This window comes from Opisthocomus hoazin, chromosome 13 (genome assembly GCF_030867145.1).
Source record: "Opisthocomus hoazin isolate bOpiHoa1 chromosome 13, bOpiHoa1.hap1, whole genome shotgun sequence".
In the NCBI taxonomy this organism is placed as follows: Eukaryota; Metazoa; Chordata; class Aves; order Opisthocomiformes; family Opisthocomidae; genus Opisthocomus; species Opisthocomus hoazin.
In genome coordinates, this window is record NC_134426.1 from 14,782,358 (window position 1) to 14,810,007 (window position 27,650).

The 27,650-nt window shown below is 36.3% G+C and overlaps 1 protein-coding gene across 1 annotated transcript in view; it reads right to left on the bottom strand.

Moving 5' to 3' along the window:
• SPECC1L (sperm antigen with calponin homology and coiled-coil domains 1 like) overlaps nucleotides 1-27,650 on the bottom strand; it is a 71,531-nt gene that overhangs the window by 12,551 nt on the left and 31,330 nt on the right. The window contains exons 6-13 of the mRNA XM_075434276.1: nucleotides 26,531-26,604; nucleotides 25,827-26,002; nucleotides 23,868-24,031; nucleotides 22,113-22,204; nucleotides 16,980-17,070; nucleotides 14,977-15,060; nucleotides 12,986-13,142; nucleotides 9,323-9,425 (exon numbers count right to left, since the gene is read on the bottom strand). Of these exons, the coding sequence (XP_075290391.1) occupies nucleotides 9,323-9,425; nucleotides 12,986-13,142; nucleotides 14,977-15,060; nucleotides 16,980-17,070; nucleotides 22,113-22,204; nucleotides 23,868-24,031; nucleotides 25,827-26,002; nucleotides 26,531-26,604 (941 nt within the window). The remainder of the gene's footprint in view (nucleotides 1-9,322; nucleotides 9,426-12,985; nucleotides 13,143-14,976; nucleotides 15,061-16,979; nucleotides 17,071-22,112; nucleotides 22,205-23,867; nucleotides 24,032-25,826; nucleotides 26,003-26,530; nucleotides 26,605-27,650) is intronic.

Here is a 27,650-nt window from a genome sequence, read left to right on the forward strand (position 1 = left end):
TAAAACTTTTTCAGTGTTACTTAAATTAGGCAAACAAATGCAACACACAGTACAAGGCTTTAAGGAAAAAAATGGAAAAAATATCAGATTGTTAAAGTCAATACATTCCTACTTGTGTCTGTTTAGAAAGTTACTTTTTGAAAAGTTCTTTCCCCCTACCCCATAACCAGTAATGACTTGGATCACATCTGCATCAATAAGATGGATAAGGGTAGGGAGAGGGGCTTTTTCTTGTCACAGTCATCTATGGCAAGCTAGTTATAAAAAACAAATGTGAATGATCACGTTTCCTTTGCTACACAATCCACTGAGGGAGAAAAACTTGGTCCTGGTTTTCACCCCTTGGCTGAAATATTCTCCCTCCTTCCCCAGGATGGCCAAGTGATGTGGGAAGGGGCGGAGGAAGATGTCCATTGGCACTGTCACAGTTAAGTTAAACACAGATCTGCTCAGACATACATGCATGCATCTAGCCAAACTATTAAAAGAAATAAATGGTGCTAGTTAAATCTACTGAAAAGCATTAGCAAATTTTTAAGTCACAGGACTAATAGTACAGATACAATATTCCTTATTAAAGTAAGGAGGAATGCTGAAGCATTGCTGAATCTGATTAACAGTTTCTAACACACTGGTTTCCAATCTAGTGAGTTAATGCTGGACATAGTTGCAAGTACCTGTAGAATTGATATTATTGCAGAATATACTCTATGGACCATAGTCCATTAAAGCCAGTCACTGCACAAATAAAGTTTTATAGTACCGTGTCTCATGGAGCTTACAATGTCTTTTTCCTCTCCCAGGATACTCCACACATTTCAGAGGAAGCACAGCAATATTTATTTGAAAATTTAAGAGTCTGAGCCTAAACTAAGATGAGATCTTAGTACTGGAAGAGGGATGGAAGGGTACACGGCCTTCAATGTGAGAACAATAGCATATATTGAAAACAAGGGAGCACAGAGAGAGGAGAAGCAAACAACACAATGTTGTTAAAGCAATGAGCTGGAATAGTGATCTTTGCAACAGTCAGGATGGACAATAACAGGCAAGAGGTTTCACCCTGTGGATGAAGAAGGAAGACTTGTGCTCAGAATGTATGGAGAAAGAAATTGCAAGGTATCAAAACAGTCAAAATAGACTTACAGAACAACTGGAACTGAAGACAGAACTCTTCACGTGATTTAAAAACCAGGAGGAGTACTCACCTCCAAAATCTAGAGACATTTTTCATAGTTTTATAAGTATATTCCCTCACCCCAACATGTGTGCAAGAAAACCAGAATAAAGTTGTGCCAAAAATGGTAAATGAAACTAAGCAAGAGAAAGTAATCTTCCCTTAAACATTATAGTTGTATAAACTAAAAATTTCACTTTAAATATTAGTAGCATCCATAGAACGTTGAATTTTTAATATAAACATTGGGAAAAAGGGCCACTTAAAAAAGTTCACCTACAAATTTGGTTGGTTCTCAAAAAGAACTTGGAATACCCAATTATTCTAAATCTTCCTGTAGGGTCTAGCTTTTATTATTAAGACAACAAGCTGAAAACAAACCCATGATCCAAGAATCTTAATGTATCCAGAGAAGCTGAATTAAATACAACGGAAGGAAACAATTAAAAGGGACTGGTTTCTGTTTCCAATTGCTCTGAGCATTATGAATTATTACCTCTCAGACTAAAAAAGTATAATATTGGTCAGACACTAAAAATCAAATCTAGAAACTGGACAGATTGTAATTTAAACTGAAAATTTAATTTTTTATGTAGGGCTTTGAGCACATAACTGGCACATTCAAATACAGTACAATTTTATTTCCCAAATGCTTTTAACTGCTTGTGGTTTTTTGAAAAAGCTTGGTCAGTATAATGAAATCAATCTTGCATTAAGCTCTTATTTCTGAAAGAATTGACAGTAAACAGAACATCAGCCTAAAATTCTGACATAATTTCTTCTTTATTATTGCTTTTATTAAGTAATTGGCTCTATTAAGATAATTCTGCTGGAATCTAATCTGGAATTCTTCTTCAGGCCATTTCAGACCACAAAGTATTAAAGCAAATGAAGGACATACTTTCAGATAAATTGTCAAATGAGGAATAAGCCCTTCTAGAGATGGGTGAACTAGAAGGAGATCTATCAGTCCTTGTCTATTAATGTTTAATACTTAGGATGGGAGTGAAGTCACCTCTAGTATTTGGGGAGACTTTTTAAAAAAGGCAGTTCTAACAAAAGCAGTGTCCTGGTTTTGGACCACAGACACAGAAATGACAAAGACGGGAAAAGAAGATGCTAGGGCAACACCCTGGTGGATCCACAACCAAAAAATATTGCAAGCGTGACTCAAGCTCCTGCTGAACTGCAAAGTGCAGAGTAGGAGCAATCACCACAAAATGAGTATTCCCTTGTGCTCATAAAAAAAATAAAAGAGGAAGAACATTCTTCCCGAAACAAGGTTGAAATGTAATAGGAACAAAATAATCCATCAACTTAGGCTGAAATACAATAGTGGTTAAACAGTAAATGAACTGGATTTGAACACGAATCAGAAGTGCATCCTTGTAGCAAAGAAGACAAGCTGTATCCTCAGCTGCATCACTAAGAGTATAGCCAGCAGATCGAGGGATGGGAGTCTTACACTCTGCTGGGCCCCTGTCAGTCTACACCTGAAATATTGTACAGAGCATTGGTCCCCCCAGTTCAAAACAGTCACTCAAGAATAAAAAAGGGTCCAGCAGAGAGTTAACAAGATAATTAGATAGTTAGAGAACTTGACAGATGAAGAAAGGTTGAAGAAATTTGGTTTATTTAGTCTAAAGAAGGATTCAGGAGAGATGTAATCAGTCTTCCAGTACCTAAAAGGCAGTTATAGAGAAGATGGAGGTACTCTCTTCACAAGGGCACATGGTGACAGGACAAGACGCAACAGGCACAATTTCTTTCCCGGGAAATTCTGTCTGCATGTAAGAAAATAAAGTCTCCCGAATGAAACAGTTAAACATCGGAATAGGTTGCCCAGAGAAGTGGAGGAATCTCCCTCACTAGCAGCATTCTAGATTGCTTAACTGGGCTCTGCAGAACATCAGCCTAAGGTCTCTCCCTACATATAACTCTTCTAGAATTCACAATTTTAAAATGGTTTTAACCAGTGTAGTGCTAATTTTGAAACGGTCTCCTATTGCTTTTTGCAATTATCCTAAATTAACTGAGAGTCTTCTATAGTCAGTGAAAATACCTTTTTTTTTTTAAAAAAAGCAAGAAATAGGTATTAACTATTATAATCCAGTGATTCAATTTACTTTCCACCACCCTCCTCCCACAAAAAACTCCACCGCTAAAAAACCCCTGCAAACACAAAACCCACCCCAACTATAAAAACCATGGTTTCTAACTTACAGTTACAAACTAAGCACAAAGTTATTTTACCTGTCTATTCAGTGGACATATCCACAGCTGTCTTCAATGTCCCTGAACTATGTATATTACAATTTCAGCAGAGGAGCATACTGCACAGCAGCTATTTCTCTGTCCCTTGCCTTGCACAAGGAGAGGTTCCCACATCCTAACTCAATTTGGCTCACAAATGAGTTAGGACATGGAGAAAATAAAAACATGTGTCTACGTCTCTGTTGTATTAGTTAATGAAATAAATGAGAAAGCAAAAGCATTAATATGATTCTGTACTATAATATATTAAATCATTAAAACAAGATTTGAGGTTTAAGTGTACAGACCTTGGCAGGCTTCTTCCCATGGCAGAAAATTACTATTAAAAAGCTTTTAAAAGCTTTTAAAGACACATACACAAACAAAAGTATCCATTTAAAAAAATCAGAAATGTAAACTCCAAAACAACTGCTACCCACACTCCATTGAATCAGGACTCACTGATTCTCAAATCATGGATTAAAGCTGAAGCTATCAGTACTTCTGTCAGTAGGCAAGAATGTAAAAGTATTTCTGGAATACACTTAACCGCAGTCCCAACTACTGCCTCTTCAGTCCCAGCTTCTGAAAAGGCAGTGAATGGCAAAAATAAACCAACAAAACCCTTAAATATTTACTGTTAATGTTTCTTCCCATACCAAAGACATATTATTTTTCAGTTTTGGCACAAAAAAGAACCATAAAAGGAGCAGTCATTCTCAAAAGAAAAACCAATAATAGCTTCAGACATTAACATCTGAAGCACTCCAGAGATACAGACAGCTTCATAATTTATTCTAAATTTTGTCATAATTAAGTCTAACAAGTTGACATTTCTCTTGTATCAGAATCCAATCCAAACAGAAAAAGGAAGCATGTCCTTCCTTAACTCAACGATTTTTGGCTAAAGCATCACAGCTTAAACCAAAGCGAGAAGTGTTTTGGCAGCCTGACTACTTTGATGAATCAACCAGACAGCACCAGAGAAAGCACGCACGCCCTGGAATCATTATTTGAACACAGGTTTGCATAAGCACACAGTCTTGACCTCTTTTTGTGCTTTTTAAAAAATCAGTATAATACTTTGAGTAGAATATGATCTAACAGTGTTGATAAAGACATGTGTACATAAGAACAGGTTTTAAAAAAAAAAAGGCAACCCGAACCATCTTTTACCTTTAACTTGTTACTCTATGATTACCACTTGAGTACAAATGCAAGCATTGCTTTATTTTAAGGTGCATTCAGCACAGCATTAGGTACACATACGTTCATACTTCATCACACTGCTCAATCACTAAACAATTTTATTGTTTACTGCTGCCATGTAGATAATAAATTTTAAATTTTTTGTAAGATGTAGTTTGATCTGTATTGGAAGTGAAAATTAGTTAGTCTTTCAAAAAAAAAAAAAAAAAAAAAAGCAGCATTGCATGAACTAGAGGACAGGCAACATTGAGAAGGTCTTCCAGTGTATCTGTAACTAGGAAGCATGGAAAGCTTAAAGAAAGGTTAAAAAAAAAAATTTAGTCTATTCTTGCTGCTATGCTGTGACAACTGCTTTTTTAGTCTCAGACTCCTGGAAGTGAATTATCTCTCAGAATGCTGACAAAAATGGAAAACAAATTGAAATATTGCTGTAGATAAGAATGGGTACAGATGTGTGTATTATGTTTATTGGTCCCTTTCTTAACACGAAACATGCATGCTCACATCCCTTTTTGGACTTTTATTAGTTGTGTACTCAAAATGAAAGTAGCTGTGTTCCAGCTAGGGTAAATGCTCTGCAACAGCTGGACTGGATTACTTTATGCTTTGAAGATCTCTGGAATTTATGACAGTTTTATGACACTGCACATATTTTAGAGGAGCCAGGAGGATTCTCTTCTTTCTAGAAAATGCAGCACTTGGCGCTGTACTCTGAATCAGTATGCCAGATCCCGAGAGAAGCTAACACATGATCAAATTTCAAGTATTTTGTGCCTGTTCATTTGAAAACTAAAGGTGATTTGCTCCTCCTTTAGCTAACTGCTTAAAAAAACCCACCCTTATCTTAAGAGAGCAGCTCTCCTCTTTCATGGCTTAGGGATCTGTTCAGCCCTGAATATAATTAAACTCAGTAACTTAGCGAGTGCAACACTGTCTTGACTGACCAGGCTGTAGATGAAAGTTAATACAGAACCTGCCTGCTATTAATTCTGCAATGACCTTCTGCAGATCCCCATTCTCCAAACCTAAGCTTCAAGGAGAAATTCTGCTTGCAAACAACTTGCAGACAGCACGTATATCAAAAGCAACAATATAGTAAGAGAAAAAGTCATACAGTTTTTTACATCAGAAAGAATTTCTCTTATCTCCATTGGCTATTTGAACCCTATTTTTTTTATTGAGGTACTCTTTAAAAAACTATCAGATTTGGAACACAGATATTGTTTAACAACTACATTTCAAGAAATCTATTCATTTATTCCCTTCCAAATTTGCTGGAATAAATCAAGAAAACTGCACAATGAAGTAATGTATTATAGTTTTTTAGCAGGGTTAGTTATTAGCTGTTTATCATAATGCATTCACAAAAGAGAAAGTCTCAAGATACCTTTAAAAACTCTGCTATGTGGAACTATATATTTGTCAGAGGTGAAAAGCACAGTTTGGTGTACATGTCTATGAATGTGTGTGAAGGGCTTTAAATAAAATCCTTCCACTGTAATGGGCTGAAATTAGAGCTTCACCACACTAGCATCTTTGAATTATTTAGCATTCACAAAATTTCAAGTTTCTAAACCAGAGATACTTAAAACTTCCAATCATAAGCTTGAAAGTAATTTCACAGGGGGGACAGGAGAGCAGAAGTTGTTGTTCTTCCATTTCACTTCAGCAGACAAAAAAAATACTAGTTGTACCAAGCAATTAAGTAGTGCTGTATTCTCCACAAGTATCTTGTGTGAATAAAGGAAACCTCCTCTCTGTGAAATAGTACAGGCCTTGATGTGGTTTTGTGGGATTTTTTTCGTCTTTAGTATTTTCAACACATGAAATAAAAAGCATCTCAAGAACTACAGCTGGACTACAAAGAGAATAATGTTCAGTTGTATGCTGCTGCTCATTAATAAGGGTAAGCCAACTACATCGTACCTTGGTTTTAACATTTTAAGCCACTGGCAGCTCACCTATAACTCTGCACACTTTAAACAAAATTCTTGAAATTAAAATTTGTATCTGGCTATTTGTGTGATTACTATTTATAAGTCCATGTATAAACCAGAAATCCAACTATTCTCCAATATTCAGTGCAAATCATAATCCCAGAAATGAATGGTAAAAGCAATGCCAGGAGCAAACATGGCTCTGTTAGAAATGGGGCTGTAACTCAGTGTGCATGGTTCCATCTTCTCTACGAAACACCACCAGCTGAATAATTTTCTACAAATATTTTACATACACGTATGCATAAAAAAACCCTAAAGCTGTGAGACATCACCTCCAGGTGAGAGGAAGAAAACAAGATCAAAAAGGTCATTGTTGTCGGCAAATTGATGAAGAAGCAAAACACATCCTTCCATGTTGGCAAAGACTTACTTGAAAAACACTGGCTTACAGGGCTGAATTTTACTTAAATATTGGTAGTTTAATTAGATTTGAGGTAGAAACAAATTGATATAGTGTGAATAGGACAAAACTAACAAAAGACTTATCCCGAAGCCTTCTAAGACTTACTTTTTTTTTTTTTTCCTTGGGGTAAACTCTTGCAGGTCATTTTAGACCTTGTTACAGGCTCAGTCTGCAAGTATTTTTCCTTTAACCTGTTACATTTGTAACTAAATAAACAATAGCTAACTGACTTAAATTGGTAACAGGATAGAAATTGGTGACCAGATAGAAAGCGGACGTACTGCTACTGCTACAGAGGAAAAGGCTGGGACATGCAGGACTCCTCTGCTCTGTGTGGCTCACGCAGCAGCTCAGAGCCAGCAGACGGCTGGTCAGTCAGCGTGCAGGTAGCTCTACAAAAGGCGTGCTGGCTCTTGCCCAGGTGCTAAGCCAAACAAAAGCAAACAATGGTACAGAAGAAAAGCAGAAGTTATAATGATGGGAAATGGTGGGGATAAAAGGAATTGTGGCAGAGTGTAACATACTAGGAGGAGCTGGAGGTCAGAAAAGGTATCCTGTCAATATCTGGGCGACAGGGAAGGAGCAAGAGGGCTGGAGTACCTTAAGTAGGATTGAATGAGGAAAGGAGACATTCGTTATTCTGATGCTTGTTTGCTGCCTCTCCATTTTGAATCCATGTAGTTTCAAAATAAAATTAAAACCAAGCAAATCTTCAGTTTAAAAAAAAAAAATCCTTATCTGCTATTGATAATGTTGTTGAGATGCCAGAAAGCTGGATAAGCACTATTTACAATTAATACAATGCCAGATACACTTAAAACATTAAAACACCACTAACGCGGTGTTCAACCAGAATTGAATTTCAGGGGATGCTGAAAATAATCAAATTCTGTACAGCAAAGAAATGAGAAATGAGAAATGAGTGTGCCTAAAACAAAAGACATCCTTCTCCAAAACCTTACAATATATCCTCCTGATATTATCCTACTCTTTCAAACGAAGGCATGCATCAGTTCTACAGACGCTATATGCTATGGTTTCTCAGTAGCAACACAGGCGGAGAACCGTATTACAGTTGTTGAAGCAAGTTCAGCAAGTCTCAAAACCTATTCTTCTACAGTCTTTATAAAACTCAAGTAATTACAAGCAGCATTCTATATAAACAGAAGCATGCTCTTGCATGGGCACACTACTACAGAATGAAAAGTTTGGAATCATTTCCATTACTTTTCCTAACCAGGTAAGGAAGATGTCCAGTCTTTCATTTCAAGACAATATGGGAAAATATTTTTGCATTCAGTTTTAGAGGATTTATAAAGAAATATAACATCCTGCCTTTTTCAAAATGTGGGGAAGGAGAAAGGCCCTTTCCTCAAACAAGCTTATCCCCAGAAATAGCACAGTTTAGCACTAGACGTGCCACAGGAAGAGGGGGAAGGGCTTATATCACAAGCCTGTCCATTGTACTGAAAGACGACTTTTCCTATGGATGGGCGACCATCCTGTTATGCGGCTCTCAACTTCCTCCTGCATTGTGAGTCTCAAGTCATGGAAAGAGTAAAGTTCTTAAACTGAGGATTGTGTTGAGAACTCCACACACTTTCAGTACAAGTTAACCAAACAAATACATCATGGTCAGACTATTAACATCCTGGTTTAGCTTGCTGAAGCCACTATTCTTTTGAAAAAATAATGTAATCAGGAGAACTCTGGATAGTTATCTTGTTAGTTCTTTTGGCTTCTGATAACATTTGGACTAACTGAAAGAAAAAGTCTGGAACTGCAATAGAAAGCCAAGTTCAAAATGCAAGACAATGCAATCTTCACAAAACAAACTGTCCCTCAATAGAGACTAAATGGGATCACATTGAAAGATCCAAATAAAACTACACTCATTACCTATTAAAAAAAAATATATCTGAAATTCAAGAAATGGTACTCTAAATGCATTTGGGAAACATTAATTTAAACCTTAAGTTGCTGAAGTTTCAGTTACAGTTTCAACAGTGCAATCTGTGAAAGGCTATTTTAAAGTGTCTCAACAGGAGGTCAGCTGCCCCCTTAAGAAAAATCTATTATCAACACGGAGCAAAGTGACTAAAGAGCTATTAATGTTAGTTAGGTTAGGACTTGTAGCATGTGTTCCAAGAAGAGAGTACAGTACATACCAGTGCCATTGCAATCTATGCAGTCAACTGTGGAGCAGCCTGGTTTATGCCATTGGCAGATTCTGATGTGTTGCAGCTAGAAGTATGCTACACTAAACAGCTCTACAGTTACCTGATAGCCTTCTGTTTTTTTCTGGCACCACTTCAGCAAGGCATTTCTCTTGGATCCTCCATATTCTCTTGCTAGGGCAGACAAGGGATCTTTCCTCTCTTCCCTAGGAACAAGGCAGAAGTGCAAATTGGAGCTTGTAACGTATCTTTTGCAACAGAAATACATATTGTAAAAGCTTAAAAAAGGGGCAAATTATTGTCACAGTGAAAGTAGTAGGGTACAGCACTACTGACTGAAAAACAGAATACACAGAAATACCTGCAGAGACTTAAGAGTTATTTTGAAGTAATACTTTAATTTGCAAGTCATCCTTCTTTTTCCTTTAAACTTTTTTTTCCTACATCTTTCAACCTTGGTATTTTTTCTAAGAGTTCATAAAATTAAACTCAAAACACAGTAAAGTTGCTCAAACCATTAACCTAACTCAAGTGACTTTGTTTTGTATTAGAAAGAATAAACTGATGCTATCTCTTTTGCATCTCATGGCTGATTGCGAATGTCACCTTGAAACAAGAAGTTTGCATATTAGCAGCACGCTGTTATTAACAGAACATGTGCCTGAGAGTTCTTAAAAGGGGGAGATCTAACTAGGTTGATCTGCCATTTGATATAGTGGCATAATGATTCACTTTTTTCAAATAAGAATGTTCAATTACCCATAAAAGCTATTAATTAATTTCACTTCCAGTCTGTCAAGCTAAGTTAAGTCATTTTTTCTTTAAGTAAAGATTGGGGGAAAAAAAGAATGAACATATCTGGGTTGGCCAGTTTTTCATGAGTCTTACATTACAAGCATCTCTTTGCCAGACTTCAGAAACGATTGCTTTGATTAAAAAAATATATATTACAGAGGTTAATACTTTTGTAACGGCCTAGTTACATGATTTAATATTTAAATAGATACTGTAGTGAACAGTCTCTGACAGAAAGACTAAGTATTACACCATTACGGAGCTTAGTTACTGGATGTAAAGTGTGCCAGCAGTTGTTCTTATTTTTAATAATTTCCATTTGGAAAATTAAAATAAGATTGCTATCAGTGAATCCACACTGCAAAGATTTCTTTGTTTCCTCATCTGCCATTTTTTAAAGAGTTCTATGCAGATGTGAGCAAGATTTTCACAACATCCACAAAGACGATACCCTAAGTTACTCCTTTCGGATATTTCCAAAAAGACATACAGACTGTACACATTCACTCTCAGATCTTCAACTCTGTTCTTTACAACCCATTTGGTGACTGGAAAGAGGTGTGGAATGTGGAAATACATAGTATTTTCAGTGGATTCTCTGCTGCAGATTTACAGGTAGCAATTCTCAGGGTCCTGCTAGGGGAAAAGAAAGCATCCAGGGAACATGGCTTTCTTTATGCATACATGCTACCAACAGAACGCCAGAGACTGTTCCACTTATCAGCATCTGTCACTCAATGCATAAAAGAAGTGAGCATGTGCCAACATACAATGAAATGTTCTAAGGCACAAATCTTAAGTACACGTATTGCAATTTGCTTGGCCAGTCTTCACTGAAATATACGTGGCAAGATCTCAAAGTTGCTTAGAAAGAGATAACATTTAAAACATCCAAGAAAATATATGTACAGCAGAACAACAAACAGGAAACAGCAAGTGCCTTTCAGCGTGAAAGATAGCAGTAACAGCCTTCCAACCTAACTGCTAATCTCAGAGAGATTTAACACAAGGAAGTTGCTAATTGTGTACTTAAAATACGAAATAAATTAACTGAATAGGTTACTGTATGTAAACTTCATAAGCAGTACACAGCCAGAATGATGCCTGAAGAAATTCTGTACTTCAATCCTTAAATTAGTACCTATTTCAACAATCTGAACGGGTGTATTTCTTTCAGTGGTAACTGAAACAAACAACAACGGGACTGCATATTCAATCTACAACAAAGATTATGCAACACTACAAGAACTTTAGAAAAGAGATTTGGGACAACATACAAGAACTCAAAAGCTCTCTCTCTTTACACTAAACATACTGCTTCAGCATGAGGGAGCTGCACAGCCTGTTCTCAAATGCCAGTAAGAGCACATGGTTTCTATCAGGTTCTCACAGTTATGAAAACACTGCTGAAAAAATAAATTTGCATAAGTTGTATGAAGATAATGAGAAATGGTTTGACAAATAAATCTTACAAGTTAGTATATTAGGTCAACTGTATTCCAAATTAAAGAGTCAATGAAGTTTCACCTAGAATATGGAATAGTAAACTGCAAGTATTTGTTTTAGTGAACTGTAGGAATAACTGTTTATTTTACCACAACTTTCAGAAAAACATAGGGGGAAAAAGAGAGAAACCTGATCACATAAACTGAAGTCCAGCAGTGATATTCTGAGGACAGTTCCAAAGAGGGTGCTCATCACCACACACCCACGGCTGCAGATTCCACTGTGAAGTCTTCTTGTAGTGCTTAGTATTGCAGTCAATGGTTGGGCAGCATAGTAATGATATCATAATTATAACTGTACAATTTTACCATGAAATGCCACGCTATTTGTTACAGTCTGCAGGCTGCCATCAGTGCAATTTTGACATTACCAGTTCAAAGTCCACATACAGGTGTTTTAGTTGTTGTTTTTTTTGTGGGTTTTTTTTTTCTTTTTTTTTTTTTTCTTTTATTTCTGGATGTACTCGGTCTAAATTTAGGTGCTAACACACACAATATTAATTACTGCTGGTAAAGTACCCACAGATCAAAACTCAATTTAATTTCTGCATAGTGAAAGGAGAGCAGCACTGAGGCATGCCTCAGCTGATTTCAGGGAAATAATTTTCCACAGCACTCACAGCTGCAAATAAATTCACAATTTTATAATGCAATTATCACATATTGCAAATGTCTTTGAACATTAAGGGTTTAACATTTCTGCTGTACAAAAGCTTTGTCAGGAAGCTCTGTGTTAAATGGTCTTGAGAAAGTCATGTAATCTTTGCCTGTCAGTTTCCCAACCTATGAAGCAGGGCTAAGTATACACTCCACTTGCATAACATAAGGCTTAAATACTTTGAAGGCCTTTGACTGATAACACTACAGATAGGAAAAGGTTTAAATTTATCACAGACTTATCTTTTTATCTTACTAATGAAAGGGGGTTGCCTGGTCATTTGTTACTTAGACTTGCATTATGATTTCATCTGTGGGACAAATAACCCAGGCCCATTCGCTCATGGCTATTTAGAAGACTTGGCAGTGTCTTAAGACCTAGTCATGCCGCTTTTTGTCTTCAGTTGCGATTACAAAAGCAAAGGTTTATCATGCAGTCTCCCTGGGTCCATTCCACTCAAAGATTTGCTCAACATGCCGTAAGCTCATTTCTTGAATTTGGCTTCATGGTATTTTGAACCGATATGATGCTATTATTTAGTGACGTGACAGCTTGGCTTTCTAGTGGAGCACAAAGTTTTGGTATTAACTTCATAAGCTCTAAAATGCCTAACTTCTCATCTAACTTTTAAAACATACACTGAGCTGTAAAAAACACTTTCTGAAGCTCTCATAGATTTCTGAAGATCGTTACTGTATGGGTGGCAGCAGAGTCTGCAGTCCTAGTGCCAATATTGTGTACTAGATATATGCAGACAGATATCTACGAAACAAACACATTTCAGTGTACCACAAAAAACGGTTTTTACCTTATTCGACTTCTGGTTGTAGGGGTGACTGATGCCGTAGGAGAAGATGAGAGTGACAGCTGTGGTGAGGTGGTACCCATTGCCATGAGAGATGCTGGCGATGCTCCATCAGGTGCACTGATATCCCGCTTGATTTCTTCACTACTTCTTCGAGAGACTAAGTGGGAAAATGCCCCCATATTTATAATTTGCAAGCATGAAACCTCTCAAACTCATTCTTACTCTCTGACAAACATTAGTTCAGAAACCATGCATGGAAACCCATATACAATACTACGCTTCAGCGTTTTTCTTGATACTTTCCACTTAGGAAGTATCAGGGATTTAGACTGCACTACCAACATTTATGATCAAGCCTGTATCTTGAAGCAAAGAAAATGTGATGAATATATCTTAATGGAATATCGCTACTTCCATTTGAAGGATTTTATGATGAGAAGGAATTTTAACATCAAACCATTTAATTTTTCTCTGGTGCATGTAGTTATGTTGCTAAGCTTCAAGTAGTTAAGAAAAAAGAAAACCAAAATAGTTTAAAGATGACAGCTGCTTTATTTCCACTTAATTTTAATCCAGAATTGGGATGTATGTGATGGTCTGGACATTAATTAAATGTTATCAGCAAGCAAACCAAAGATTGACCTGAGACCATCCAGCCACATTCCACAGAGATTGCTTCATTTTATCAAAGGACAAACAATTTTTCTTTCAAATGAAAGGACAAGCGTTATACCCTGTAAACACAAAATTGGAATCGTTATGTTTTTTCTATGTGGAAGACTTGTCAGCTAGAAGTATGAAGTTTGCCTTTTATACTTAAATATTCATGATTGTTTATGTTTGCACAAATCAAAGATATAACTCTCCACATATATCAGAGACTTATTTCCTAGTGACGTGGGGCAAGCACATTAATTTCTCAATGCTAGAGACAAGAAGTTGGGAAAAAAACACTTTTGGGTGGATATTTTTTGGGGACAAATCAAAATGATCCAAAACACATTTTCTTGTTGAAACCATTTACTCAAGTATAGGTGTTCTTAAAAAATATTTCTCTCAAATTAGTTCTGCCTAGTTTATAGAAAGTATCATTTTCACTGTCTCACATGATTTGTTTTTAGAAGCCCCTGCTGATACTGACATGTCAGCTTGATAGTAAACTAACACTCTACATAAACTTCTATTTAGCAACCCTATTTTTTAAAAATCCAAAGTTAACATAAAATGTTCAGCAACCACTATGAGTAATACTGAAAAATATTTGTAGGTTATGCCAATCACAAAAGGGACTACTTAAAAGTGATTCATTGCAAATATTGTTTTGTCCTACAGAATGGGAAGTAGGTTTGCTAGGTAATATGTGAAAACATTTACACGCAGCAGGTAGTGTATAATGATGCATATGTTATCTAAAAAGAACAACCCTTCTATTTTAAATCATTGAAAATCATTCTTTCCACAAACAATAATGGAATTGCTTAATTAGAGACGAATAATATGCTTTACTGATTCACTCAAAAAAAAAAAAAAAAAAAATTCCTACATCCAAGCAGTAAAGGGCACCAGCCAGGAGCAGTTTCTTTCCTCACACATACCTTGTACACCAAAATTATTTGTAATGTAGGGAAAGATGACATAGAAGTCAACTGTTACAAGCATTATTCATACTCATTCATCTGGTATGTTGATGCAAGTGATACATGCAACAATAAGGAGACAACCAATTAAAAAATCTCTTCAGTTCCACTTGATGCCATAAAATGGAATATTATTTTAGCATTGGACTTCAGTATCTTTCCTCAAATATTTCAACAGAAAACTTGAACACTGAAAAATAAACTGTTCCAAATATTGAAATAAGAGTTTTTTTGACAGGAGCTTGAGGGTCCAAAGACCAAAATTTCCTCTTGAAAAAGTAAAGCACATCTCTAAGTACAGTGTTGAAATGAGAGTTCCTGATTTTATAAATAATCGAAAAAATGTGATATTACCAGAAATAGATTTGGCACTTTCCATAGCGGGTACTCTTGGCAAAGATGCTGGCCTGCTGGTAGAAGATGTTCTCAACAAATGTTCTGGATAAAGAAAAAGAAGAGAGAACATCATTAACAAAGATTCCAGTTAAAATGTAAGACATTTGAGTCATGAATATTGTCTACCAGTGCCTGAGCTTGGCTGTTGTAGTGAGAGCAACTGATTTTATCTGTACAAAAGAGGAGGTCTAAGTTTGCTCATTACCAATAAAGATGACTATGAATACATCATGACCTTCTTAATCCTTTCTCCCCAAGGCTTCTTGCTAATCCACTTGCCCTGGTCTATAAAAAAATGAATTGCTAAACCCAAAGGCTGAGCAAGGAATCCCCATTTAGCACATGGCCAAAAATATTCAACATGCCATTCACAATGTGGATTGGTAAAGCAGATTAGTTTGTCCCTCATGATTTTTTTTTTCCCTTTGGTTTGCTTGGGGTTTTTTTATTTTTTTAAATAAAAACATGCCTTTTTTTTTTCCCACTCTCCCATGCAGTGGATCCAAAAAGGTGCCTTTACATACTGTAGGGAAAGATTAGTTTTGCCTACTTCCAATGAGTAAAATCAAACCACAACAAAACTCATTTTCTGTAGCACCAAATCAGAACTATTTCCTATTATTGAAGAAATATTCCTTCAAATAAAACCTTTGGACTGTAAACAAAAGGTTTACGTTCTCTGATGTACAAACACTCAGAAGGCAGTAATTTGAATACAAAAAAACCCATGAAAATGAAGAATGAGGATTAAAAAAAATAAGACCCATTCATTAATTGAAAATGTGACATAAGAAACATACATTGCTACAAATATACTTTAAAAATATATATGGTTGTAAACAGGAATTCTGTCTGGCACATTCTGTGTTAGAAGGCAGTCCTGTTCCTGTATTAACTATTAACAAAAACACTATAAAAAAAAATTACAGAAAAACTACATAAAGCATACAACTGATTTTTGTTTAAGCTTATGTCTACCCATAACTCTGTAACAATGAAAGAATCCTAAACTATCTTCTTGGAAAGACATTTCAATATTCCTAAAAATACCAGTTTCTAAAATTAAAACTCCAGCTGGATTATACAAATAACCTCAATATGCATTCAACAAAAGCAAGAAGGAAATCTGGCACATACAGACTATTATGAAGTGCTACAAACCCCCCCCCCCCCCCCCCCCCAACCCTTTAGAAAGCATCAGACCTCAGGAATACCAAATAGAGAGGAAATATTTAGCCTGGAGTCATATGGGGATTATCTTGAGAAACATCTACACAACAAAACCCCTAAAGCAGGCATAAATCAGAGAGCTACACCCAACACATGATAGCCATTCATTCTCACAGGAAGAGCACATTGTGAGCAGTGTTTTGAGAGACAAAACAAAGTTCAGAGAATAGGGAAATATTGGGAAACAGATAAATCAACACTCAATTTAATTCCATCCAATTTTTTCATTTGGCTCCTGAAGATTCAACATTTCGTATGTTTATATTTTGTTATTCACATGCAATGCAATGCCAACTATCATCCTTGTTTCATTTGGAGGAGAAAAAACCCAAAACCCAACCACGCAACACATAATGCAACCCCCGAGGTATGCATTTTTAATATCTTGAAGACAGTCACAAGACATGTCCCTGAAATCATCTTGTCTTGATTTTGCAAGTGATCTCAGTTCATGCACACATTAAAAACTGTCAGAATAATGCCAAGATATCAGGATGCAATCATGCTTTTGTCGAAAATTAAAAAAAAGTATCTTTATGATATGCCACCATGTGTGATGAAACACAAGTAATAAAACCTTGAACTCAAAATATTCTATGATTCTATGAAAATATGACGCTAATAAGAAGTGTATAATATGATAATACTTTGGATACTAAACAATATAAAATACCCAAAAAAGTATTAATAGCATTTCTAAAAACAAAGTTTAAATGAACTTGAATCAATACCCTGAACAGGGATTTCAGCATAGCTTGGTCTTTTGTCTGTCAGCGTAGCAAGGGGTTTCGAAGCTGAGATTGGTCCACTTATAGAATGCCTCTGAAATAGAAAAATACTTGTGTCAACATCATCTGAAGGTAAAAAACAAATATGGAATTTCAGAATCTGTTTCAGAAACTCAGATATGACATTATTATTGATTTACAATACCTAAAAAAATAAAAGAACTTTAAAAAATACTCATTGAAAAAGGGCATGTCCTCTTACGTGTTGCTTTTGTCAATCTGAATGACACTATGCATTGATACTGTACCATCTACTTCTTTAAACTTAAACCTGCTCCTCAAACCAATGTGGCAAATTAAGGCTGTGAATTCTCTTGCAGTTTTTGGATTAATTTTTGCCTTTATTTATATTTTATTTGAACAAGCCTGTTCTGGTTAAACTTGATGTGCTTACTTAAACTAACACAACCTAATATGTAGCCAAGATTTGCTTGATTTGTGTTATTAACATATGCCTTTATAGCTTTGTGGCTTTTCCTGGAAAATTAGGATAAAAGTGTATTTGGTGTAGTGACATGAACTACCCTTTGCTAAGAAAAACCCTACTGAAAAAAAAATTATTATTCACAATGTCAAAAGCTTTTGTTACCACCTATTTAACTGAGATGCTCTGTGAACATCTGAAGAGAGATATTTTGTTAAGTATTTGTCAAAGATGTAATGAAATACAAATATAATTATTTATTCTTTCTAAGGCCACTTTAATTTCTGTTCTGCTCTAAACTAGCTATGAAATGATTTTTTTCAAGTTTTATGTAAAATATCTGGCAGTTCACAGCTTCTAGCAGCTTGATGTTTAAGTACATGATCACAGATGCGTTAAGTCTTGCACTCAATAACTAACCACAGGGTAGCACTAAAATAAGCATTTTAGTATCACCCAAATGAACCGTATAATGCAATAATTACCCTTACACTTACTGAAACTCATATTCAGTTGCTGAAGACTCAGGGAAGACCATTGACAATTTTTTTTTTTTTTTACTTAATCATTTCAAAGAGTCTATTGCAAATTATAGTAGTTTCTTTATTCACCCTGTCCTTTCTATTAGATTCCTATATTTAATCACAATCAGTCCAGTAATGTGTTTATCCTGAAAACTCTTTCAGCTCTCCATCTGGCCCAAGATTAGATGAGAAGGTTAAATAAGCCTTATCTTCATAAGATAATAAAGGTCAGATGTTTCTCATGCCAAATCATGTAGCAAGACAGACAAATCCAAAACTGTGATTAAAAAAAGTTAACAGTATATACTTTGCAGCATCCTGTAGCACAGGCAGGATTACAGGGCTACTTTCTCGTCATTCAGAGTTAAACTAAAATTAACGCTTTTGTCCTAGAAATCAAATGGAGAAGACAACTGCCAACCAGCTAAGAATCCCCCTCCAAATATACAGCATGAAAAATTGCATCACTTTATATATCAAAAATCCTGCATGTACACTACAAAGATTATTCCTTTAAATGAGAGGATGAAAGTGACTGCAACTGTAGGGCAGCACAGAAGTGCCTACAACAGCTTCCCATAAGAACTGGTATTTCAAACTTGCATTAACTTTAAAGTTCACTTCACCCACCTAGGAATTTTTTTTTTTTTTTTTAAATAAAATACAAGGACTCTATCAAAGCGAGAGCCTCCCCTCAGAAAAGGAAACCACTATAATAGTTAGATAAGCAGCTTAAAAGAAAAATATTTCCTTTTGTCATTTTGTCTAGCTTTGGTATCGTCATTACAAAGAGAGCGTAGTACAGACCTTCAGCCAGGAACCAAGGTACACACAGGGTAGGCACAGTGCTGGATAACCATACACCTTTATCGCTTTTTCAGCTTCCGGATATCACTTAAAAATGAACATCCTATACGGATATTGTTAGAAAGTGGCCGTATTACTCAAACGATAACTTGTTGTGTACCGGTCTTGTCTCCTTGTTATAAAACAAACTCTCTGTCTTTTTGCTCCTTTTGACCCTGCAGACAGGGGTTACCTTCACTGTTGCTAGATCCTTATTACATGTCTTACTATTACAACTACCAGGAGTAACACAGTGATGAATATACAGGAAATTAGAGGAAAAATGAACCAACTAATGCTTACCTAGTTCCACTTGGCAATATCTGTATAGTACTACTGCACTTGCAGAATAATTTTTCCTGAAACATTTTACAATGGTTAGGAACTTTTCTGCTTGACTGAGCTTTTGCTGAATTTGCAGATCAGCAATTACTCATTTCACTTACAAAACAGAACACTTCTGATGTGCAACCAAATGTGTGTGGATCCTACCAATCCATTTAAAAATACCCTTTTTTTCTTCAGCTAGAAATACATCTTGAAACTCGCTTAACCTCTAAACACTATTTGTCATTTACACCAGTGTTCAAACTCCTCAACAATCAATGAAAGTATCAAAAGTTCAGAAGAATCGTATACTTTTGAGACTATTCATGAAGGCTAATAATGGGACAGAAATTACTAAATTACTTTGCAATTTGTGATCCTGTTCTTATTCATCCTTCATTGAGGTCTAGCAGAAGAAAATGCTTTAAGGACTACTTTTGATGGGATGTATAAAGAAAATTGCTCACAGAGTTAAATAACACGTGTTTATGTAGGAGTCTCTGTATAACATAATTACAGTAGCAGATAAACAGATCAATGGTTACTTTCTCACAGCCATTCCTAATTTGAAGATAAAATTACTGCTGACAACCCATATGACTCTCTTCAGATTTTTTTTAATTTAAGGCAAGATGAGTAACAGCTCCACAAGAGGAACCAGCACAAAGGCAAGACAAAAAAAGTAACAGAGGACAAACACCTGACACTTCAAATTTGAGGCAAAACTATGGCAGGATGAACTAAAACCTTAAACTCCAAATATTTTGCTTCTGACTTCATCTTTGCATCTTTTGTTGGCCATGGAAGGAAACACGACCTTCCACCACTACCAGGTACCTATTCCTAATCCCTTTGCACGAAGTACTTCACGCCAGTGCACCTACATGGGGTAATTTCAAAACACACACAGTTCGTCACGCATTAAGTAGTTAAGATATGGAAGTATTTGATATTGAATTGCTTGGAGCCTGAAAGTTCATATGCTCAAAGCAAAGCAGGACATTCAGTGGTGACCAGTGAATCTGAAACAACACTTTTGAGAGTCCTTCAGCTATGAAACAGAAAAAGAAAGTACTCAGGGAAAGCAGCAGATGTGCTTCCTTGTCCTTATATCCTTCCCTAGGCATCTGCTTTGGTCACTCTCAGTGGCATACCAGACCAGCTAAGCTTTGGGCTAACCCAGTGGGGTTGTTTTCACATTCTCAAGAGCATTCTCTTCATACTTCTCTTCCTAAATTGTTTTGCAGTATTGCTAAGTGCTATGTTCCACTGCGGGCTTGGACCTGAAGCCAGAAAGGGTTTTGTTTGTTTGTTTGTTTTCAGTTGCAAAAATGTATCCAAGAATGTATCTCCTTATTACACATATTACTGTAAAGGAAAACAAACAAAAAACTCTCCAAGACTGAAGAAATTCAGGACAGTCCAACACAAAAAATGAAGCGATATGCATAATTCAGAGAGGGCACATGTTGATGCATCTGTACTTGGAGAATCTTTTTTGCAACCAATCCACCTTATCATAATATCACAACTGTGCCAGTGTCTCAGTAGGTGCCCATGTAAATATTTGCCGTGTGATAGCATTTAAAAGCAACTGAGATTAATGATAATGAGCACTGCAACACCCATACAGAGATCAACCCTTCCACCTTTACTCAAGATAACTTCTATAAGGTGGGAGTTGATAGGTCAGCTTGCACAGCGACTGCTTATTAAAATCTTGTTCTTCAACTGCAAGAGAGCAAAAACCACAGACAAAAAAATACAAAAACTGCACAGAACACAACAGAAGAAAAAAGGTAGTAATATGAAAATAAAGAAAAGGAAAAGATGATGAAAACTGTTTTTGAACCCAAACTCCTCCCCTCTTGAGCAGAAAATCCTCTTTAAATGCAATTTACATAATTGAGGCCACAAACCCCAGATACCTTCTGGATAATTACAAATACTTTCAAGAAAACCATCTATCTTCAAAAAGACAATAGAAGCCATTTTCATTTACACACCCTCCCCTTTGTTTTTCAGGCAGTGTTTCCCACTAATGAGTATCCAGCTGTTAATGACTTCTATACCAGAAGCAGAATTCAAAATTCAAGTAATTCTGGCAGATCGAGAACATCAACACAAGAGCTGTGAACCTGAGCAGGTTTGCAGTATTTTAAGATATTACTTTGGTTCACGGTTAATTTATAGGTAAATAAAGTGAAATAAGCCTTAGGTTTCATTCATAAAGTCTGCTGTCTGCCAGAGCTCTGGTCTAGGCTTTTAGAACATGAGATTAAATGTACCTCTTCCCACAAGAGCACAGAAATAAACAGAAATATAAAGACAGATCAATAGGTACAAAGCATCTGACTTAGTGTATCTAGGCTCCTGCAGCAGCTGAATAAATAGACAAAACTTCAGAGGCAACAGGACAAAACACACACTACAATCACCAACTGGCCAAACTCTCAGTTGGTACAAAATGCACAAAGATAATCAATTCACAATGATTTCATTCCTCTCTGGTCAGGTCTGACATCAAAAGCCCATGTAGCACAGGATACATTTATACTGATGATTGCTGACAGATTCTGCACAGATCTCAGTCCACTGCCCAAAGGGGATTACTGCTGTTTCCGTGCCAGTCACAGGACTAAGAACTGACAAATAGCAACTCTAAAACTAGGGAATGCAGGTAAAGTTTTCCTCACATGCTTCTCAGTATCACAGGAATAGTAATGGTTGGGAGTATTTAACAAGAACTTCGAAATTACGCCAAATCTTGTATTTACAACATGGTTCTCAGTGAAAGACTCTTCTGTCAGACTTAACATTTTAGTAATTACTTACTTAAGGAAACATTTTATCACTATTTCCCCACAAAGTCAGCCAATACTTGTATATTACCACCTGTAGTTTCACATGCTCTTCTTTACAAAGAAGGGCTAAGTGCAGTCATAAAACACCTACCTGCATAGGGGATACAGCCGCAGCTGGAGGAGTTTTCATGGGGCTTGGGCTCAGGGGAGTACGAGGAATTGTGGCAGCAGCAGGGCTGGGAACTAGTAGAGACACAGAAAAGAAGCCATCGTGAGCATTGCACTGTTCTGCAGTGGAACAGGAGACTGGCTGTTACAGTGACTCTTGCCTTGCACTTTACATTACTAGTTTTACCAGATCACATCTTTCAGAATTTCAACTAGCAACTGACTGCAAAATCATTTAAAAGTATGCCTACACATTTACTCCTCTGTAATTACGTTCGTTTTCTGTCTTGAATATATCATCCATGGTAAAAACATAAGTTTACTGGGGGTGGACAAGGCTAAGGTGCAGGATGCTATTACCCTGGCCGTTGTAAATGATGCCATTACTAGTCCTCTGATCTCCAGACAATAAGAGAAATAGTAGCAGGCTCCTGGCTCTGCCAAGTAAGACAAGAAAGATAACCTATATCACCTGCTTCTCCTTTCTAGTTTCCAATCAATGGCCACAGGTACTAGACATTATATCTCTGAAATTTCGGATTCAAACAAATAACATGTTTAGAAATGTATGAAAACAGACAACTACTTAATTGGTGAATCAGTCATCTGATTATCTGACAGCATGATCAGACACAAATGCTGAGGAAGGCAGCAGATATTAGCTTGAAATAAAAGATTAAAAAGAAGGGAGAGAGGATTTATCATTTTACCAAACCAACCAAGAAAGCACCTTTATCCAATAACAGAATACAAAAACCTTCTAAACTAACACTAGCAAAGTAAAAACTGTAAATACTTATGAACAAAGAGAACAAGCGTGGAAAGAGAGCCATTTACAGAATTTCCAGATACTATGGAGATGCTTCTAAATCTTAACAAATTTTCAGGTTATAAACAATTAAAAGCAGATTTGCCATGTACAATACTGTACTGCAAGTCTCTCTGGCAACACAGTCTACCTCCAGCCAAGCTTTTTTTACATCAGGGACTTACAGTGACATTATTGGAAATAAAATTCAAAACCCAAAGACCTGGTGAGATAAATATTTTAATCCACACAAGGTCTTACATGCCATCAAAGCTACAAAACAAGTGTTTCTCATTTCAGGATAATTACTTGGATTCCTTATTCTGCTCATCTATAGAGAAGGACAACAACACCTGTTTTCACAATCAGAATTATAGTAAAGTCCATTGTCTTAACAGTGAGATCCCTTTCATTTTAGAAAATATTCCCTATATCTTTTAATAGGTGATACTGGCTGCACCTTATTTTTAACTTCACATCAGCACTGACTACAAGAATATAAGTTATTAAAAGAAACAAACTCAGCCCTAGCTATTACATGGCTTTTAGAATGCTTAATTTGGCACATTAAGTCCACATTTTAATAGTAAGGCTGAAATCAGCTATGCTTCCAGCTATAATATGTGTGTAATATGTGTTTATGTATTTCTAAGAGAGCACTGAATCAAAGCATTTAACATATGAGTCACTGGCAATGCAACAGTAAAGAAAAACAAAGACAAGACAAAAAAAGGATCCTTGCGCTTAACCACAGTGAACTATCTGTTGTGCAATCTAGTTTAGGTTGGTTTGTTTCAGCCGTCACTTACAGGTCATGACAGTACAATAAAGTAACTTACCTTTGATTTAGCTAAGCCATTAGATGTGTTTGCGTCAACATATGCAAAATCGTAACTTGGTACAGCTGCTACACTGGCTGAAAATAATTACCTTGGGAGGCACTGTCAAATGACTTGATGAGTGTTTTTACAGTGGGAGTTGGCTCTGAGGAGGTGGATGATCTGCGACTCAGGCCCATTCCTTGTCTTAGAGCTGCCAAATCTCTCTCTACAGCATTCATGTAGTTGTACACTCGACCACGCTCCTCTTCCTGCCTGAAATCAATAGGCAGCAAATTTAAGGCATTTAAAAAACATTTTAAGATGCGAAGTCTTAAATCAACACAAATTTGAAGTCAAATTAAAATCTACAGTTCCAAACTGATCATTACATTAACCTAGTTTTCTTTCCACTGTAATTTAGAAATAGATTATCAACCTAAATTATCACTAAGTTCTTATTATTTGTCAGCAAGACAGCTTAAGCACCAGGTGAAAAGTCTATCAAATCAGTACTTGATTTAATGCTTAATTCCTGCTCCCATCTCTCAAACGCACACACATACACATGGATGGAAAAAATTGAGCCTTAAGGATTTCACCATTTCACAGGAAAATAATCAGCTCAGAGGGGAGAATTTTTTTCCACCTGCATAAACAGAACACATTTTAAATGAATACTAAGGAGGTAATAATACATTTCTGGCATATATCTTAAGGCAGCATATGAAATACTAAAAAAAATTAGATTTTTAGTACAGAATATTTATCGTGGTTATTGTATTTTGTCACTCAAGAATTGTTTGAAGCAACCCATTTTCTACAGTCAATTAAACACTGACTCTTTTTTGCTTCAGACACTGCAATAGACTTTCCTAACACCTCCTCTCTGGTAGCTTTACCATTTCCAACGAATCTGATTCACTTACCTCTTTGTTCTTTGGCTGCAGTGAATCAAATGTCAAAAAATGCTTGGGCATAGACAATAATGAACATACTGACTGGAATGAGCAAGGCAGTTCTACCTTCAGAAGCACAACTGTAACCTCAAAGGTTCACTTGCAAGCGGTAATTGAACTATTACAATTCTGTCTAAAATGTATTAGTAAGTATTGTTCATATTAATTAGTTTGGTGATCTTACTTCAGATGAGATGCTTTATGCCCACCGCTCATCCATCCAGATAATTTTCCATTTTCAGTGTAACCAGTCTGCTCTTCCTACCACCAGCCTTTCCCCAAGTTTCATAGCCTGCATTATCTCATACCCTACTGGATGCTGGGTTAAGTACAATGTATCCTATAAAATGCCCAGCCACGTGGAAAAAAATTGTTTAATATATGCACATCACAAACATCATTACTGCAACTATAAGCTATACATGTATTCAATCCCTAGAGACAATGTAGTCAGGATTCAAATGGCGCTGTCCAAGATGTTCCTATTCTATGGATTTGAGGACTTCACTACTTCTGAAAGATATAGAACTCGGTTCCTAAATAACTGTAGCACCTAATTCAAGCCACAATATCTCACAGTTCAAATTATCGTTAGTAAAAATGTTTTTGTACACACAGCATCTCTAATTATTCCCAGGAACAATTATCAGTGGAAAGAAGACAGTACAAGATATATGCAGAATTCAGCAAAGGTTTCTTCTCAGGTAAAAATCCAGCTGTAATTTTAACCATACCAAAAGCCTTGGCTGCTAATAAGTAGTATTAACAATGGTACAGAAAAGCCAACACTGCTTGTTTTTCACACTGAGGGAAGTTAAATTGTGTCCAGCTGTTAAATGGGAAAAACCCTCCACTTCAACCTGGTTTTGCAAAAGTACCAAACTGAATATTCTTGGAATGATTAAGTATACAGTATAAAGAAACAAATATTGTTCCTATAAGTTTACCTACTTTGACCTCTGAAAGCCTGCATGAAGCAGCTTGTTGAAATACAAATCCTCACAGTGGGAGGATTTACAAACTTCTGGAGTCTCAATAACAGTTAAGATACTGGAGTTCCAAAATTGTACCCCCCTACAAAAGAGGCAATATCCCTGTTGCCTTTTGCATACTTGCGTGACTTTATTTCCTCCAACTCTTTAGTGAGCTTCTCATTTTTCTCCTGAGCTTCATGTAATCTACGCTTCAGGTCTCCTACCTCTTCCTGGGCCTCAGACTTTATATCATTTGCTATAACCACTGCAGTCTGGAGATCAGCTTGGAACTGACGCCACTCTGCTGACTCCTCCTGTAAGCAAATAAAACTTTCAATTTAAAGTAGCAGCAAGAATTTTGAAATTAAAAATAGAAGTTATCCTCATTATTGATAGTTTCCCTATGCTGTAACAGGAAACAATTTACAGGAATGACAAAGGTACTCATCTCTGGCATTAGGCACAACCTAACCTACAAGTTAAATTGAAGAAGTTTTGCTGGAAATAACTAGACTCCCAAAGTCATGAATTTAGTTTCTAGAAACAAAGAAAATGTTCCAAGCGGAGAGGAAGAAAAAAAATAATATTAAACTATGCATCAGAAGACACAGGAACGTTTTCTTCCAAGCTCAACGCCATATCTTTGTGACACTGAGAATTTTTCAGAAGTTAATTCTTTAGTGTCTCTACGTTAGTAAATATATTCCCATATGATGCCTGTCTCTCAGAAATAATTATTTTAATGGTATTACATGTAATCATATTACCTTTTCACAATTTCACATGCAGGTCTTATGACATTCCAAGTTCAGATTTTATTGAGTTTTTAGGTTTTGACCTACCCGGAGTCTCCTGTGAAGATTCTTTATCTCTCTTTCCATGTCATGCTTTTGGTCCTGAAGTTTTTTAACGGTATCTGGAAAGAAAGTAAAATTCCCTGTGAGATCTTAGTCAGGGATTTATTCACTTAAAAAAAGAGTAACTGAAAAAAACCTGCAAATGCTTTTAAAAACTTACTCAGCAAATACATTTTCATAACTAAAGCCATCTGGAGAAAAATAGTATGAACAGAAATAATTTGACAGAAAGTGTCAATAGGTACATACTTCCCTATGACTGGTGAGAGGAACGGAATAAGCAAATAATTTTACACAAATGCCAGTATCTTCTCTACCGTTCACAATATTAGAATGAGAAAGCAGTAACAGAGGGCGAATAAACAAGGTAGGTAATTTAAAATGGAAGGATCCTAAAAACATGGATCTCTGGGGGTTTTCCCCTCTTCAAACATAAGGCAGCTACACTAAGCCTTTTGATTCACAATTTACTTGCTGCCACAAAGTAGATGACATAACACTCACAGCCACGCCTTCACAGGCATAAAATTCTACTCAAGTCCTCAAGAATCTTACATTCTTGTCTATCAAGCTAGTATTTGAAGTTGAAGTAAGCTATATTTATAGCAAAGGGACAAAAAGTCTATGAGATCATGTTATGAACGAGATGGTCCCCATAATCTGTCAGCAGCTATTACACAAGGGCATGCAGCTTAATCACCACCAACTCTTCACACGGCGTCTGTCAGACTGGCTACTGCAGTTATTATGCATTTGTTACTTTATTCAATGCACAAAGCCAATGTCATTGATTGCTCCATTCTTATAACTAAACAACTAATGAAGAAGAACACAGCTTAAATTTCTAATTAGTGTGTCACTTCACTAATCCTTGGATTCTAGGATGTTTTATTTCTATAGCGTCATGTAGCTATTTCCAAACTGTAAACATGATGGGCCAACTGACCGAATGCATCCTTTTGTTCAGGTTCATTACTCCAAGACCTGCTGGAAACAAATATTTTCCCTGTATATTAGCAATGCTCTTTCCACAGAAAGACTGAAGGTGCCTTATCTATTTAGGCTGTTCAAAATTCAAAACATTGGCAAAAATCTATGGAACTGC